The sequence below is a fragment of the Cavia porcellus genome, unplaced genomic scaffold (genome assembly GCF_034190915.1).
Source record: "Cavia porcellus strain 051 isolate PalLab524CR breed Dunkin Hartley unplaced genomic scaffold, mCavPor4.1 scaffold_6, whole genome shotgun sequence".
Classification (NCBI taxonomy): domain Eukaryota; kingdom Metazoa; phylum Chordata; class Mammalia; order Rodentia; family Caviidae; genus Cavia; species Cavia porcellus.
This window is the reverse complement of record NW_026947489.1, coordinates 36,831,847-36,848,645: the sequence shown is the minus strand read 5'-3', so window position 1 is coordinate 36,848,645 and position 16,799 is coordinate 36,831,847. Positions and strand designations below refer to the sequence as shown.

The following is a 16,799-nucleotide window of genomic DNA, read 5'->3' as shown; positions in this document are numbered from 1 at the left end:
GAAGACTAGAATAGCAGAGATGAGGCAGAGATGGTAAGCTACAATCTTTAATTTAGATAGCCTTGATACACTAACAAAAAAGAAACACAGGCAGAGTAGATTAGGAGGCAGGATCCATCAAGATGCTCTGAATAGAAAATACACTCAACCTGAAAGAGGGTTAATATATTGAGAGTCAAAGATGAGAAAACAATGCTATATGTGATAGGAAACCAGAGAGAAATAGGGACAACTTGTCCAGCAGTCCATAGATTGGAAAGTTATGATACTTTTGTGCAGTGTAGAACTACACAGCTGGAAGGAAGGAAAACCTTGTGGCTTTAGTAAGTAGAGGAGTACAGCTCAAGATTAAGCTCAGGGGTAAAAAGGTTCAGCAACACTCAGATAGATAACAGGTTGATCCCCTAGTCTAAAAACTAAAGGAGCTAATGGGACCCAAAATATACAAAGCATTTTGAGAAGGGGAAAGGTGAAGAATTGCCTCAGAAAGGAAGGCAGAGGACATTGTATCAGGATTTAAAAGCCACAGTAGTCTTATCGCTCTGTTTAGTTTGATTATATTTTGTTCTGGTCTGTCTACTCATATGAGATTTGAGGGCACAAACAACTAACCCAAAATAGCAGGTTATACCACAGTAACTATCCTTAATTTCCTATTAACTTAAACTGAAACCCTGTATTACTTACATTGTCTTTCTATGACTGATCTTATTTGAAGCTGGTTTGTTAGACCACTATTTTTCTTTGACTGATTTTATTCGAATTTGGTATGCTTGATAGTGTCAAGTCTAGGAGTAGAGACAACTACTCTGAAGATGACAAGATGTAAAAGATATCCATTCTGGTTTTGATTATTAACTGCTTTCAAGTCCTACAATGTCTTCAAAGTTGAGTTTTTATAAAAATAGCTATGTAATGCTAGGCTTAACTATAAAATGCCTGATGATGTGGACAATTCTATTGAAAATAACAAGAGAAAGCATAGTAACTACTATAGATCACCTAATATTGTGGTCTTATATATCTTTTTCCTTTCATGTTTTTCTAGGAATTTGTTTTGTTGTCTTGTTTTGATCTGTTTTTCTCTAAAATACAGAAGGGATAGATATACATGTAGAGATTCATACATGGGAAGAATTTCTAAATTATTTATGGGAACAGATTATATAGTACACAATGTAATGACCAGATACTCTGAAGAAGAGACACTAAGATACCCAGTGCTAATTCTGTAGCACTATGATATAAAATCTAGCAATACTATTATTCACTGTTCAGAGTGATATTAGTCTAGTCTCTTATGTTCAATTTTGGCATACGTAAAGATAAAGACAGCTACTATGAAGAGAATGAGAGACATTATGGTAGCCATTATTGACTTCCCCAGAATTAGGTCTTGAAGACCTAAAAAGCCTTCATCATCCTGTAATGATTTGATTAGTTCTGTATGTGAAGATGGGGACATCTATTTGGAAGAAAACTAGAGACAATAAGATAGATAGTGAAGATCTCCAGTGGACTTGCTATGAAGTCTGCGTTTCTTTAAATTGTTACCTTATGAAATGTTTTGTTCTATTTTGACATGTTTCATCTTACTCTCTTTAAGCTAAAAAACAAGTGTGTATGACTGATAATCATATTACTAAGTTTTTGTTGGATCATTGGACAGAACTGCTTGTAGTGTCATTATTTGAATGTCACTTTGTATGCTTTAACTTTGTAACTTGAGCAACTATTTCTAAGATGACAATATGTAACTTATCAACTAGTGATTTCTTACTGTTTTTTTTTGAAATTCTGTATTATTTCTACCTCTTTTTTTCTGTTGTTTTTTTTTATCTCTTTAAATTAAAAAAAAAAATCTGTGTGAAAGCCTCCACGATCCCATGACTCTTGTGTGCTCCACGTCAGCAGAACTAGTACCACACGGATGATGCTTAAGCAGTAGTCAGGCTCCCTTGGACTAAGGCTGCAGTTATCCCTAGTGCCTCGATGACTGAATTTGGAGACACACTTTTCTAGTGGCTTTGTATGAGCAAAGTACCTTTCTTTTAAGCAGTCTTTTAATGGAGTTTTACACCCTTGAACCTATGATGAGTGTAGTCTGACTAACTTTTGAGATTCCCCCTAAGACATTTTTATTTGACTTTTTTTTTTTTTTAATTGGTACCGGGGATCGAACTCACGACTGCCTGCTTTCAAGGCAGGTGCTTATGCCGCTGAGCTAAACCCCCATCCCCCTCATTTGACTTTTTAAACTGACTGTATTTTTTTGGTAGCCATATTTTTCTTGGCCTCAACTTTATATGGTGGTTTCCCCCCTGCCATTTGGGGTAGCTTTTTTTCCCAAGGTGCAAAATTCTTACTGCTTTTGACGCTGTATTTTGTACTCATTTTCATTGTAGATCTGGGTAAAAATAGCCACTACTGTCCATGTCACATTCTAAATGTTGGGCTGTCTTGAAATTTTTTTCTGTCAGGATTAATTTGTCTGCCACCTTTAGACTTTGTCTCCTATAAAGTTTTAGGACATGGATAAAAGAGACAAATTACTTCTCAAAATGAAACATGGATTGCTTCTAGTTCCGTTTTTAATAGAGTCCTAGTTTTAACTGAAACCTCATGAGCCTGGCTTTTACAGTTTGCATTTTGGTTTTTTGATTTTGAAAGAGAATCATCAGTAAAGCTCTGCTTGTGGCATCTTAGGGCTTTTTAAGCCTACAGTTCCAAACCTTTTAAAACTTTTTCTGCATACCAGTTTTAAAGGCATTTGAACCACATGATGAGGTACAGTTGTAAGTATCATAGTCCTGGTACCAATCTTGCATTAGTCACTTTTCTGTCACTGGAACAAAATGTATAGTACCTTTAAAGAAGGAGAAATTTACTTTGGCTCACAATTTAGATGGCTTTGGTCCATGGTTGGCTTGAAGGCAGGGGATGGTATGGCAGAAGGGCATGGTGGAGGAAAACTGTTTAACCTATAGCAGCCAAGAAGCAGAGAAAAAAATAGATAATCTGGGGACAAGAAAACAGCCTTTTAGGTTACGCCCCTAGTGATCTGCCTCTAAGCAGGCCCCACCTCCTAGTAGTACACTGAGCTGTGAGCTCATTGGTGGGTTGGTGCACCACTGAGTATAGTACTCCTGTGATTCAGTTAACTTTCAAAAGCTTCACCTCTGAACAAGAAACGGGGTGGGGAGGAGTGCATTTTAGATCTAAACCATAACAATAATTTTATTTTTATTGTTTTTTAAAATTGGTATTTATTTTTAATCAGATTTTATTGGTGCATTTTAGATATACATAATGATCACATTCATCATAGAGAATTTGTACCTGTTTATGATATAACTTGATATTTTCCTATTACGGTTGTTTTAAGGCATATAACAAAAACCAGTTTATGGTGGTTATTCCAATTAAACCAATTTTTAAAATTACATGTTAGTATTACAAATCAATTCATGGCAGCTTACTTTATATCCACGGTCTTGAGCTTTAGCTGTTATGGGATAGATTAGTGATAAACTATAGATGGTCTTAGCAATATTTGGTGGGTTGTGGCCCCAGAATTCCAGCAAGGAGACAGGAGAAACCCTGTGATTTGAAGTGTCTTGAAGGCACTGTGGGGGTGGTATGGTCACTGGGGAGTTTGGCCTGTTGCTGTGAAGCACTGTTCTTCACTCCTTGGTTTTTTGCGCCCTTGATGAAAGAATTCAGTCAAGACACATAAATGGTCATGTGGGCTATAGATTGAATCTGCAGTAAGCCTCTTTCTGTCCCTCATGTTTTATTCAGGCTGTCTACCCTTAGAGCAAACAGTACTCACACCCTTAGTCCTAGCATTATACCATGAATCAGTCACACACTGTAGATCCAGCCCCTCTGGAAAAGCCCCACCTCTTACCACATGAGGTTTAGGGGGACATCTAGATAATAAGCCATAACAAATGCCTTTGATGAGAAGGTGGCCAGTGACATCTATGTTGAGTGCAAGTTTGGATGTCTGTTTACGCACAGGAAACAATGGTGGTTTATGGTGCTTATCAATAGGTTTCTTAAAGCTTGCTTTCCAATTGCCAGATGTCTGCCTTGTTCTTGTCAGAGGGCCTGTATTCTCTCAATGGCCCTTACTTATGTTGGAAACTTAGAACTTCTTGTGTATGAATTTCTTTCCTAACAAAATCAGGTCTCAGCCCAAGCATTTCCTTTTGTGATACCCATGGGCTATACCCAAGAATGCAATATGCCTTATTATAGAAGTAGAAGCCCTGTGGTTTTTTTTTTGCAAAACTTAATAAGTGATTCTTAATATGTTGTACGTTGAGGTGTTTATTTCTTTAGCTGGAAAAGCATGCTGTTTTGGGCCTCTGTCAGGTCTGCTAAAGTCTGTAACAGTATGAAGTTGCATGGGCACTGGGTGAAGGAGGGAATTAGCAGCGTGGGGGAAGACATCCCAGTGGGGGACTATAGCCACCGGGGATTGGCCCATAAACACAGTCAGGGGACTCCCTGGTTCCCTGTTCAGTCATACCAACTTGCTTGTTCACAGGGTACCATGTTATCATGTTGCGTATGATGGAAAAGAGGTCAGAGGAAATTTGGATGTTTGTAGCTGAAACTTAACATGTCACAAAAGTCCCCATTGGTTTATAGAAGGGTTTCTACATATTGTGACTTTGCAGGCATGTTGCTATGGGCAGTGTGGGGTTTCCAGTTTGTTATATGGCAGCTTCCCCATGGGTTAAGTATTTAGGATCCCAGCATTCCATTGTGTCAGGAGGGATTTTCCAGCCTTGCAAACAGAGACTTGCCCATGTTGGTTTTGGTCACAGGACTTGCTGTGGTGAATGCAGGATAAAAGAATAGGCTGGTCATGTCTGGACTGCCTTTTGTTCTTAACAGGGCTTAATTATTTTTCATTCTGTTCCTTAAGTAAACTACTTTTTAAACTTAAATTTCCTTTTCTAAGGTAGAGAGTCTCATTTGGCACTGCCAAGGTTGCTTACCTAAGAGTTGTCTCGGGACAACTGAAAATGGGCAATGAGAAGCCAGATTACTTGTTTTGATTCTCCTGTGATTGGTGGCTACTGTGGGTCTGGATTTAGGGGCAGGGCTTTGCTGAAGCTTACCAGCAATGTGTCAGCATCTCTTGTCAGTGTAAACTCATTGACTTGAGACATTCTTACAGTACAAATTAAACTAGGTGACCCTGGGTTTTCCTCAACTTGAAGTTAGGGACTATAGGATAAGACATGGTGCTAACTGGACCTTTGACAGAGTGGCCAGCCACAGGTGATGGATGATGTATGCCTTTCTGTGCGATCATTGTGATCACCTTTTAGGTTTTCGCTTCTCTTTGGTGCCCAGGACCCCCTTACAGGTAGCTGTTAGGGACCAGGAGATTATCTGGAATGTGTTCTCACACAGTCAATTAGAGAGGTCAGTCCATCAATACCACTTTCCTTTATGAGTAAGAAAGGAGTTAAAAGAAGCTTTTAGTGATGGCACCATACAGAGTGCTGGTGGCTAGAGAGGAAAGTCCATTCTCTGCTTCCTGATTGAAAGAGGCTTAATTTGTACAGCTCCTTCAGGAATCCTTTGAGCCCCATCTCACTGTCTGACCTGCTCTTTCCTCCTCCTCCCAGGGCCATCGATCTGAACATAAGGGAGGTGTCCAGTTAAACTTCATGAAATGTTTAGTTTTCTTTCAGCTTTCCAGTAATTGCAAAAGCTTCCACAGTTTGTAGCTTCCTGTGACATCTTGATGTCAAGGTGCTCACTGCTCTGCTAGTGTGAGTTGGAGCTTCTAGAAGGTTGTTCTGGTTTTGATTTTTTGGGGGTGGTGGTGCTAGGGATTACTGGGATTGAACCAAGGTGTTTGTACTGAGCTGTATTCTGGCCCTACTTTTTGTTTTAATTTTAAGGCAGAGTCTCATTAAGTTACCAATTTGCCCAGGCTGTGGTCAAGCCTGCCCTCCTCCAGCCTCAGCTTCCTAGAGTGCTCAGATTACAGAGTGAAATTGCTGTCCTCCAAGTGTGATTTATGATCCCATTTAGTCCCAGCCAAAATGAATGTTAGTAAATAGTGTACAGTTTTTTTTTTATTTTCAAAAGATCATACTTAATCATCACCTGCTATTTTCTTTCTTTTAAAAACACATGGATTTAGAACTCAGCACTTTATGTGGATAGTATGTCACTGGTCCAAGCTCTTCAAGAACTGCCTCTCTCACTCCGACTCAATGTGGCTGCTGAGTTGATCCAGGTAAAAACCCCCAAAGGTACCTATCAACTACTTTGTGTTGCAACCCAAGAATTAGAGGGAAGACACCCCTCTGTAGGATGTCTCAAAAAAAAAGGAATGTCTGTTTCCTAAACTGAAGGTTTTATATTAAGAAATCATCTTGCAAAGTTTGAAGGTTTCTTTTTAAAGTCACTTTTATGTTTTACATTTGAAACATTTTAAAAGATCAAGTGTAATGAAAGTGAATCAAATGTTTAGTCTCTCATTCTACTCAAAATAGGGCAGGCTCTATGTCAGGCACTAGGAACACAGTGGTGAGCAGACGGGGGGTTCCTGCCTTCCTGGAATGTGATTAGCCAGGGTGGATGTTAGTTAAGTTACTAGTGGTAGTCATCGTGTGTATACCAACTTTAGCAGGTCCTGTGAAGTACAGTGCGCTCTGAGAGGGTGTGGTAGTGAGCCTGATATGCTGGGGAATGACTGGGCACAGCTTTCCCCCAGAGGTGACTGAGGAGCTGCAGACCTCCGCTTAAGAACATGTAAGCTGAAATTTGAAGGAGAGGCATCAGTCAGGTCCGCTTTAACAAGGACAGTGATGACAGCCCACATTCTGGCAGCAGAACAGGGGGCTGGAAATGTGCATGACTGCCTGAGAGGGGACAGAGAAGGGGCCCAGCGTGGGACTGGCGTGGGGCCAGGTGAGCAGCAGACAAGTGGATTTACCAAGAGGGATTTCAGAGGTGATATTAACAGGATTAGAAATGGAGAAAATAACAGGAAGACTCTCGCCTCTCTCACCATGCCCTGGAGGAATTTTCTCAGTCTGCTTACATGATAGAATCAGCTAGGAAGCGCAAAATGAAACAAAGCAGCCAGACACCCCAGGTTAAAGGACGCTAGGACTAGAAGAGGGCCATGTCCCATCTTCGTCCTGGGCAGTGCTCAGTGCTGGACATTTAGTCGTTTGTGTATATAGGGCCAAGTGACAAGGGATCAGTTCCCTGTAGAGGCTGAACCTCATTCTAGCCCTGCAGCCTTCTCTTCCAAGCGGGATTCTGGTCTTTAGATTGCAGCCCGGGAAGTGTTTTAACTTTCTTTAGAGTGTAACACAGCTGTGGAGAAGTACACACTCGCATATTTACCACCATGTACTCAGCACCCCAGAAGGCACTGCTCACACCCTCTCTGGGTCCCCGTCTGTCTGAAAGACAGCCATTGTCCTGGCTTCCAATACTATAAGTTTGCCTTTTTTTCCCAAACAAATCAAATAGTATGTTTTTTTTCCTTGTCTGGCACATTTTATTCAAATAATGTTGCTGAGAGTCATTACTTACTTCTTGGGGAATTTTTCTGCTCCTTTTATGTTAACACATTTAAATATAATGAACTGGCCTGCATTCCTAGTTACTTCTTGGTGACTTTTACAGATGTCTATGTTATTACAGATTGAAATACACATTCAAATAGACCTATGTATGGTTAGCCTTCACTCCAGTGCTAGGAAGACATGGGCCCGTGGATTCCAACTCTGAGCCAGCTAGCAGAAGCTGAGGAGGAAAAGTGACACAGGCCTATGTGGTCCTGAGTTCCCTCTTTGCCTCTGAGTTCAGGAAGGCTGCTACGCCAGGGTCCCGCTGGCAGACATTCTGGGAAGTCTGAATGGAGTTTCCCTCATGCAAAGTTGGATGGCCTGTGTTTCCATCTAAGCCAATATGGTAAGACTCGAACTTTTAACGTGACTGTTGTACTTCTCTTTCAGAGTGTGGTTCCTTTAGAGCTTCCTCAGGTGAAACCAAAGAGAAAGGATGATGGCAAGGGACTAGGAATGCAGTTAAAGGGGCCCCTGGCGCCTGGAGGAAGGGGCCCCATTTCGGAGCTGAGATCTTCCACTTCTGGGTGCCCTGGGTCCCTGGGCAAAGACAGCCCAAGACCTGCCCCTTCAGGGGCTTCTCAGAAACCGAATTCTCTGCTGCAGTCAGCAGCAGACCATTTGGAAGAAGAACTGGATCTGCTGCTTAATTTAGATGCATCTGTAAAAGAGGGAGACGACATCTTACCAGAAGAGATGTCTCAGGACCTGAAATCTGAGAAAGATGGACAGGTGGCGCAAGAGGAACAAGGTATGGCTTTCCACTGTTCCCATGCATTTTCTCCATTCGGGTGTTTTTGTAGAAGTCTGCCTCCACCTCCTTGATAGGCACCCCTCGCTGTCTGACATGGATCCATCGTTGTTATCCCTGGCATCTGTTTCTGTGCTCACTGCCCCCCTGCCCCGTCCGCTGACTTCCTCACTGCTCCCCCCTCCCCCACTGACCTTCCTCACCGCATCCCTCAGCCCCCTTTGTGACGCCATCCCTCTCACTGGATACACGCAGCTTCCAAGGTGCTACCTGGCTGACTGCAGTTTTAAGCCTGAAGCTGCCAATTGGACTTCTGCTGTAGAAAGACATTTAGCTCATTGTAGCCCTCAGCTCTTCAGCAGCAGACCTTTTAATTGACTGTCTGAACAGTGTTGTAAACCAATTCTTCCTACTTGTTTCTTGCTATTTTGATCTGATTTGAAACAAAAGAACAACTCTAATTTGTGTTGTGTTTGGTGAGATGGCGATGAGGTCTAAGGCCACTGCTATGTCCACAAACTCACCTGAAAAGCATCAGTGATCTTACAAAAATGCTACAATATGAAAAAGAATGCTGAGCTATTGGTCTGTAAAAAATAAAAAACTAGGGAAAAGTGACATTCAACTTCAGAATAAATAGGAGACCAAATCTCTACCCCATTAATTAATGTGTCTTGCTGTGACTGTATCATCCTTAGGGGAGTAACAAAAACCAGAATGTGCCTGTTGTTACCGGGAAGGTAATAACCAGGGCTGAATTATATTGTGGAACCAACGCTGGGGAAGGTTCAGCCCTCGATGTTGGTATTAATGTCGGTTGTTAACACTGCTTTTATTTCCCTAGCTCCCACAAAGCCGTCTGTGACTGAAGAAAAGAAGGCAGAATCTGAGCAACCAAGTACATCTAAAAGTGTTACCGAGGAAGAGCTGGAAGACTGGTTGGACAGCATGATTTCCTAAAGACAACAACGCCCGAGCAAACTTGGGTTGCCTGCGCCGTGCAGGTGGGCGTCGGGCTGTCCTTAGGGCCAGCTGCTGTACCGGCATGCCCCCAGCTGGTGTGCTGCATCGTGCTCTCAGCATCAGCCTGCCTGTCTGACAGCATCTAGAATAATACCTGTACAAAACCTGTTTGGGGCCTGTTGTGTTTGCTTTCTGGCTTAATAACCTGATAGATTTCCTGAAGGCAGGTGTCACCATGACATTTCCCTCCTCCTTCCTCTTGATGTTTACAGCATAGCAGGAGCTTCCTACTGTAAGAACACATGCAGGCGGGGTGGGGATGTAGCTCAGCAGCACAAGCACCTGCCTGGCAAGCGTGAGGTCAGGAGTTCAATCACTGGTACCCAAAGTGGGGGAGAAATATGCAAGCAACAAGGCTCGCATTTGACCAAATTAAGATTCTCTGGCCTAGATTTCTGGTTTCCTCATGTGAAACCTTAGGCTGCTGTCTCATGTCCTTTTCCCCAGCAGTCACTGAGGCTGCAGAATCACTCAGAAGAGGCACATTATAAAAGACCAAACCACAGACTGGTATGTACTACTTTTTATTGCCGTGGGCACTTCATTTTATTTGAGAAATTCACCTAAAACATAGCAGCTCCACTACTTACAAGGGACCCTAAAGCATTATTCAATTTTGGCATAAGATTGAGATTTTTCTGAATTTTCAGTACAGTACTTTTCTAATAACAGCAATTGGCAAGCTGTTACTGAAAAAATTATGAATAACCTTCAAGTGCAGTTTCAGAAAGTAAGACTGAACACAACTATTTAATGGAACTGTCCTTCTGGAGCACAAACATAAAAAACTTGCATAGCTATATCTAAAGAGGTTTTAAGGCACTTAATCAATGTTTCAGTGTCAACAAAGTATTGGTTTGTTTTCTATTTCATTAACTGCTTAAAGCTTTTCAAGCTGATTCTGGTTACAGTCACTAGCAAGTACCATGGGAAAAAATTAGGCTGCAGTTAACATGATTTTATGTAGTTCAGACCATGAGCCACTAGTGAAAGACTGTTGTATGACATTCAGATGTTTAAAATTTTAGGTCTTAGACATTCAAGACTTTTCTGGCCCTTTCATCAGTGCTGCCATTGCAACAGATTAGTTACATTAGAGCTGAAAAACTTTGAAGGCATTCAAGCAGAGATTCCTCCCCATCTCCCCCTTTTCTCCGTTGTTCACGTCTTGATGGGTCGTCACCCACACTATATGTCCATTAGGCACAAAAAGCCAAATCAACTTCCAAGTCTCACAAAAGTAACAAATTTCTTCGTGTAGAGAAGACATTTAGAAAGTGTCACTTATCAAATATGTTGCAGAGCTGTAAAAGGAGGGTTTTATTTCACCGAAAGCTGACGATCCAGGATCGTGGCACATCCTTTGTTCAGATTTAGCCAAGCTGGTCTTCATATTGCTTACGAAAGCAGTCCCCAGCTGGAAAGAAATCCCAGCACCTTTCTTGGTACATCTTCCACACATAAGATTCCTGAAATGATGTGAACAGAGGGCACTTTTTACACCACCGTAAGTGCAAACCAAGTTGGGCTTCCCATAGGACAGTGCACAAGAAGACACACGAGGACAGCAGGCACACTCGTTTTTGCTCTCTTCCTGGTCCCCTCATTTTGGGAATGAGAATTCTCATCTTCCTCACAGTGCTGTCAGAGAGGAGGAAGATCCACCCTTTGTGTTCCGCCCTCCCTCTTGCCAAAGCCTGATTGGGGGACCACACGAGAATGGATGTTGAGAGGATGCCTTGTGCTGGCTTGGAGAGCTACAGTGAGACACAGGGACTCCTTGCCTCCCCCTTGACTCAGTGCTGGAGTTGAGAAGGTTTCCTACAGATCCTGGGTTGAAGAACTGCTACTTTCCTTCATTGTCTCTGCCTGTGTGTTTCTTTTTCATTCCTCGTCACAGGCTCTTTGACACATCTCCTCACTCATCCTCTCTCGCACACCTCCACATGCCTGTCCATACCCACACACAAAGTCGCTGTGTGCCTCACGCTGTCTCTCACACCGTCTCACTCTCATTTTCCTGCTCTTTACACAGCCACCCACTCCACTTCTTGCTGTCTTCTGGTAATGTTCTTCCCACTCCAGCTATTCTCCTCTGAAGCAATAACCACAGGAGCTTGGAAAATAATCAGTGTATGGTGGGAAGGTGAGGACTTTGGAATACCAGTGATGGCGAACCTTTTCTGGCTTTCAGTGATACAAACAGCCACTACAGCATGCATGCCATAGGTTCGCCACCTCTGGAACAGAGCAGGGTCGCCTTGGAATCACAGGTGATGGAAGAAGCATGCAGGACCCTAATAGGTGGGAGTCATTAGGTCGCTATTTATGCACTAAGACTTCAGGATGCGAAGATGTACTCCAAGTGTGTGGTATTGAATTAAAGTAGTTTTATTTCTCACCTGACCCGTGTGCTCTGTTTCATCTTTGTTAATCAGATACATTAGAAAAAACCTGGAACAAAGGAAAAAGCCATACGGAGAAAATATTAGACATTTTAATAAGAAACCTAAGTTCATTTTGAATTTAGTTGAACTGGGCACAAGGTTAAAAAATTATGCCTTAAAAACAGGAAGTGTGGCAAAGTCTTGTGAGGTGAGATTCTTCTTATCACAAACCTTGAGCTGATACTAGGCTGGCAAGGTAGTGTTTTATCCACCATTTTATTAAAAATCGTATTAAAATGATAGCCCAACCTTTCTAAAAATTAATAAGCCAATTTATCATCTCCTAAAAATGGAGGCTTAAAATCACATGTGTACCTCAAGGATATCAGTCATGAACAATGGAGAAAGGAGTTCACCTTATTAAATGCTTTGCATTCTTACAGAAGTATTTTTTTAAAGCTTTTAGACAAGTGCAAAATGCTAGAGTAGTTTTACTTTCTCTAACCATGGTTTGTCTGTAACACAGTTTCTCGCAGGGCTAAGCTCTAGACTCACATTACATGGACAGTACATAGTCTCAGACAGTTTTCAAAGATCCTGTTAGAAAAGTGAGCTATCTCGGGATAGTGCTGTGTGTGTGTATATTTCAGATCCTGGCCCACAGAAACAGCTCCTAAAATGCTGGTTTTCTCCTGTTTTCTCTATCATGACTAAGAAAAGGTAGGGTCAGTATTCTTTATAATATTTGAGACCCAGGTCAGTAGGACATTATTCCCTCCCTAACAGATTTATTTAACTAAAGCAGCATTTCCTATGAGGCAGACACAGAAAATAGACCACAAAATGCTACAAGGAGTCATGGAAAGGAGTCTCAACTTAGATGACTAAGGCCCTTCCTCCTCTGTAATCCTCTGGTGCTGACACAAGGCTGTGTGTACACTTACTGGCATGTACACTTTATTACCTGCACTAAAATGTGAATTCTCTTCCTGAGAATGAAGTGACTAACAGGATATGAGGGTGTTCAAATTCTGTTTTTTAAAACCTATCTTTCCTACTACTTTTTGATAATGCTATTTGATACAAAGGCTGTTGCTGTGCTATCCTAAAGACAGGTTAGGGCTTTCTAAATAATACAGTGTAGTGGGGTGGGGAAGATCAGTTGGGAGCAGAGCATTTTTTTCCTCCTGAAAATGATCAGTTACAGAATCCGAAATACATAATCTGTGATGTCATACATCCTCTTAAGTTGTTTCATAGGAATCAATCCATGGCACGTAAGCTCCAATACCTTGTTCTTGAGCAAATGCTTTACCTTAGGAGTACAGTACAGTGGACCCTTGAGTTAGAATTGGCCTCCTTGTAAACAACTTGAGTTACAATTGGAACTTTGGGTCTAACTTAACGATGAGAGTCGCGTTACAACTCGAATGCCAGCTGCTAATGCAGTTGTAAATAAAGACTCACGATGCCAAAACATACGTTAGTGTACATGTGTCTGTCAGTCCAGATGCACATGCTCAGATACGTGATTTTGGTCAGTGCTTTATATAACATTTTGATTACTACTATCAAAATGGTCCCAGAAAAGCCAGAAAAGAAGCTTAGGAAGGGGAGATAGAATAAGCACTCATAGTGGAAAAGAACAGTGTTAAAAGAAACAGACCACCTTGGACCAGTTTTTAGCTCTGAAAAGGTTGCATCCTAGTGAGCTAAAAGCAGGACCTAGTGGGCTGTAAACTCTCCCAAGCAGAGAAAGGACACCTTAGAGCCAGATTCTGAAGTTGTAAGGAAGGGGACTCCCTTTCTAAGCAGTCCCCTTTCATTTCATCCTCTCTCCCTGTAAGCCAGAGACATCAGCATGAATGGTGAGCACATAGGGAATTGTTTCTGGTAAACAGCACATTTTGTACTCTTCAGTGAATACACTAGGAAAATTACTGATTTTTCTGTTAACTTATGCACATCATACAACTTTATTATGAAAAGGTTGCAGAGTGCTTTGGGAGGTTCAGAACATGTTATGGGTATTTCCATTATTTCTTTTGGTGCTTGAAATCAAACTCAGGACCTTGAGTTGCTTGTGCCTCTGAGCTCTATCCCTGGCCCTCCATTATTTATTATGGGAAAAAGTTTTGAGTTAACAACCAGCCCTCATCAAAGAAGTGAGTTCATAAGTCAAGGGCCCACTGTACTCACTTCTGCTTGCCACTGCTGCCAGGTATTTCTCTAGATCGGTGGTAGCAGACCTATGGTATGTTGCTGTTTGCATCATTGAAAGCTCTAAAAGATTCACCACCAGTGTTCTAGACTTGAAATAATGCAGGGTAGAGCATTCACACACCAAAATAGCCCACTCTTACAGAGTTTGTTTATCCACGGGAGCTGTGCACAGATGTGATGGCCTGAAAATTAGCCACAGAAGTTGGCCGTGTACGAGTCACTGGCCTCTTGATATGACCAAGTCTTGTGACAGGATGGGGAGGGAACTCATGGCAAAATGGGAAGCAAAATAGAGATGGAGCCCAGGTGGCTTTCAGGTTTCGCAGATGGGGAAAAAGAAGTGGGCAATAGCTGGAAGTAAAAATGGACTTTCTTGAGGATTAGATAAAGCATGTTTGTGTCAACAAGACAACTTGAGATGAGAAAGACGTGGCCAGGGGTGTGTGTCCCTGAGAAGAGATGGTCCAGGCACGGCTGAGAGGCGCCCAGCTGGGAGGGAGAACAGCTTGTGATGCACATCTGACCGAGGCTCCTAACGACACCTGGGGGTTCCTAATCACTGCTACTTTATCCAGAGAAAAGGGAAGAGATGGCATCAACAGAGATGGAGCCATGGGACATAATTTTTTTTTTTAAATTCTTAACAGTTTCCCTGCCCGCATCATCTCGGGTAACCAAGAATACTCACAAGTAGTTGGCCAAGTTGTGCTCTTGCAGTGTGTGTGTTTCAAAACCATGAGGGGTTGTGTCGAAGTAGTCATTGCCAATGCCACAGATGAAGCATTTAGTCTACAGAAAATAACAGGAGTATTTCAGAAAAGGTAACAGTCTATGTTGAACTGGGGAATAATGAAGTTCTCTGAAGGGCTCTTGGCTATTAGTTGTTGACTGCACGGAGCCTCCTACCTCACTCCTGGTTACCTGAGCAGTGGGCTCCCTTCTGTCTTGGCTTGGGGGTGGTGGGGCGAGGGCAGCAGCAGGGGGCACAGCTGGTAGATGGGCACAGAGCAGGGGGAGGACAGGCATGGCAAAGGAGCGCCGCTTGTAGTTTTGCCTAGGGGCAACTAATTAACCACACCTATTGCTGAAAAAAATCTCTTTCTGCTATCAGGATGTAAAAGGAGGGCAGAGTTACTGGACAATTACCTCCATATCTTCTCGCACTTGTTCCTGCTGGTCTCTCAGCTCTCCAAAAGCATCAATAATAAGACCTAGAATTTTAAATACAGACTGTATTTTAAACATACTCTGTGTAGGGGGCCCGGGGATAGGAGAGATGAGGTAGAAGAAGGCACTTCATTTTGTCCAGAAAGTGAGTTACAAACTGAACTATTTAAAGCCAAATTAGGAAAAATATCCTGCTTTTCAAAAGCTGTATCTTGACTGCTTCTTATTTTTCCACTTGCGTGCTGTTTCTGGTTCCTCCTCAGAATCCTGTCCTCTCCACCATTCTTTCGTTCTTCTGTTTTGCTCAACAGTATGCTTTCAGACTTCACAGTGGGCTCTTCCTGGTCTCCTGACCCCAGGGTCCTCCTGTCACTGCTTCTAGCTAATAACGGCTGCGTATGGTGCAGGTTCCCCAGCTCAGCCTGACTCAAACCCACCTCGTCATCTTCCTTTCACCAGTTCTGAGAAGCTGCTGACTAAGATATCAGTACCCCTTCCTGTCCCCCCAAAAGATGATAAAATACGACATTTGCATAGTTTCTCTCTCTGCTTCCTCCTCATTTTACTGCCTGGGAGGACAAAGACTGTGCAAGATGAGCCACAGGACCTTGCTAGGAAGGCGAAGTGTGGGTGATTCACATAGAGAACAGGAAGAAGGAAGTCCTTGGTGTGGATTCTTAAGTTTCTTGTATCAATGCCTTGGCATATCTTTGGCTTTTTTTTTTGGTACCAGGAATGGACCTCACAACCTCGCACTTGCCAGCCAGGTGCTGTACTGCTGAACTATATCCCTGACCTTGGCTTTTTATGTATAGCCACGGCCTCATATATAGTATGCTCAGTAAATGCTAAATTAACAAGTAAATGAATTTACAAATCAGGTCATTGATACAGAAGAAAAGTCCTGATTAAACCTTATTCATACTTAGACAATTGACAACCAACCGTACCTTGAATGATGGCCAGAAGGATGACAATGACAAAGAAGAAAAAGGTGATGTCAAAGACAATGCGGTACATTTCATAGGGGTCACCAGCAGGGTCTTCAATCTCGTCGCCAATGCCGCCTCCCGCTCTCACTCCCACGTACATATGGAAAAGGTAACACTAGGAGAAGAACAGTGGCGATTCAGGTCGAAGAGAGTTGAGTTTGTTTCCAGCGAGATGGCCCTGTCATTCATAAGATGAGGTCAGATGGTGACAGCCCTCGACAAGCAGCAGGGGACTCCTCAGTCAGGCTGGTTTTCATGCTGCTGTCACTGTTCCCCTGCTAGGTTTGGTGTTCACAACAGTGGAAAGATTGTTATACTTAAGTGTATTTTGGTCCATTTTTTTAAAAAGATCGTTTTGAACTATTTGATACAACAGGATTCATTTAAGGTGCATAAGTTGAAAGACTTTTAAGGGTTGGTGAGTATGGCTTATACTAGATTAGTTTCAGGGGTGTCAGTGTAGTTCTTTAGCTGTGCTATAAACTCTTATAAAATGTTCCAACTGCTTCTTCATACCCTATAAAACTAGAGGGGCAGGATTTCTGCAGCATCTTAGACAGAAATTGAATACCTTTAATCTGTATTTTAAAATGCTCTAAAATGTAAAATTCTTTTGAGAGCTGACTACAACCACAAA

At 42.2% G+C, this 16,799-nt stretch overlaps 2 protein-coding genes across 3 annotated transcripts in view; one reads left to right on the top strand and one right to left on the bottom strand.

The window, feature by feature from the left end:
• Positions 1–9,501, top strand: part of Aven (apoptosis and caspase activation inhibitor) — a 208,375-nt gene extending 198,874 nt beyond the window's left edge. For both annotated transcript variants that reach the window (XM_063250327.1, XM_063250328.1), the window contains 3 exons: positions 6,176–6,271; positions 8,010–8,370; positions 9,215–9,501. In XM_063250327.1, coding sequence (XP_063106397.1) covers positions 6,176–6,271; positions 8,010–8,370; positions 9,215–9,330 — 573 coding nt within the window. In that variant the 3' untranslated portion in view covers positions 9,331–9,501. The remainder of the gene's footprint in view (positions 1–6,175; positions 6,272–8,009; positions 8,371–9,214) is intronic.
• Positions 9,502–9,901: 400 nt separating this feature from the next.
• Positions 9,902–16,799, bottom strand: part of Ryr3 (ryanodine receptor 3) — a 556,876-nt gene continuing 549,978 nt past the window's right edge. Inside the window, 5 exon segments of the mRNA XM_063250329.1 lie at positions 9,902–10,862; positions 11,796–11,847; positions 14,692–14,792; positions 15,150–15,214; positions 16,121–16,277. Of these exon segments, the coding sequence (XP_063106399.1) occupies positions 10,767–10,862; positions 11,796–11,847; positions 14,692–14,792; positions 15,150–15,214; positions 16,121–16,277 (471 nt within the window). The 3' untranslated portion in view covers positions 9,902–10,766.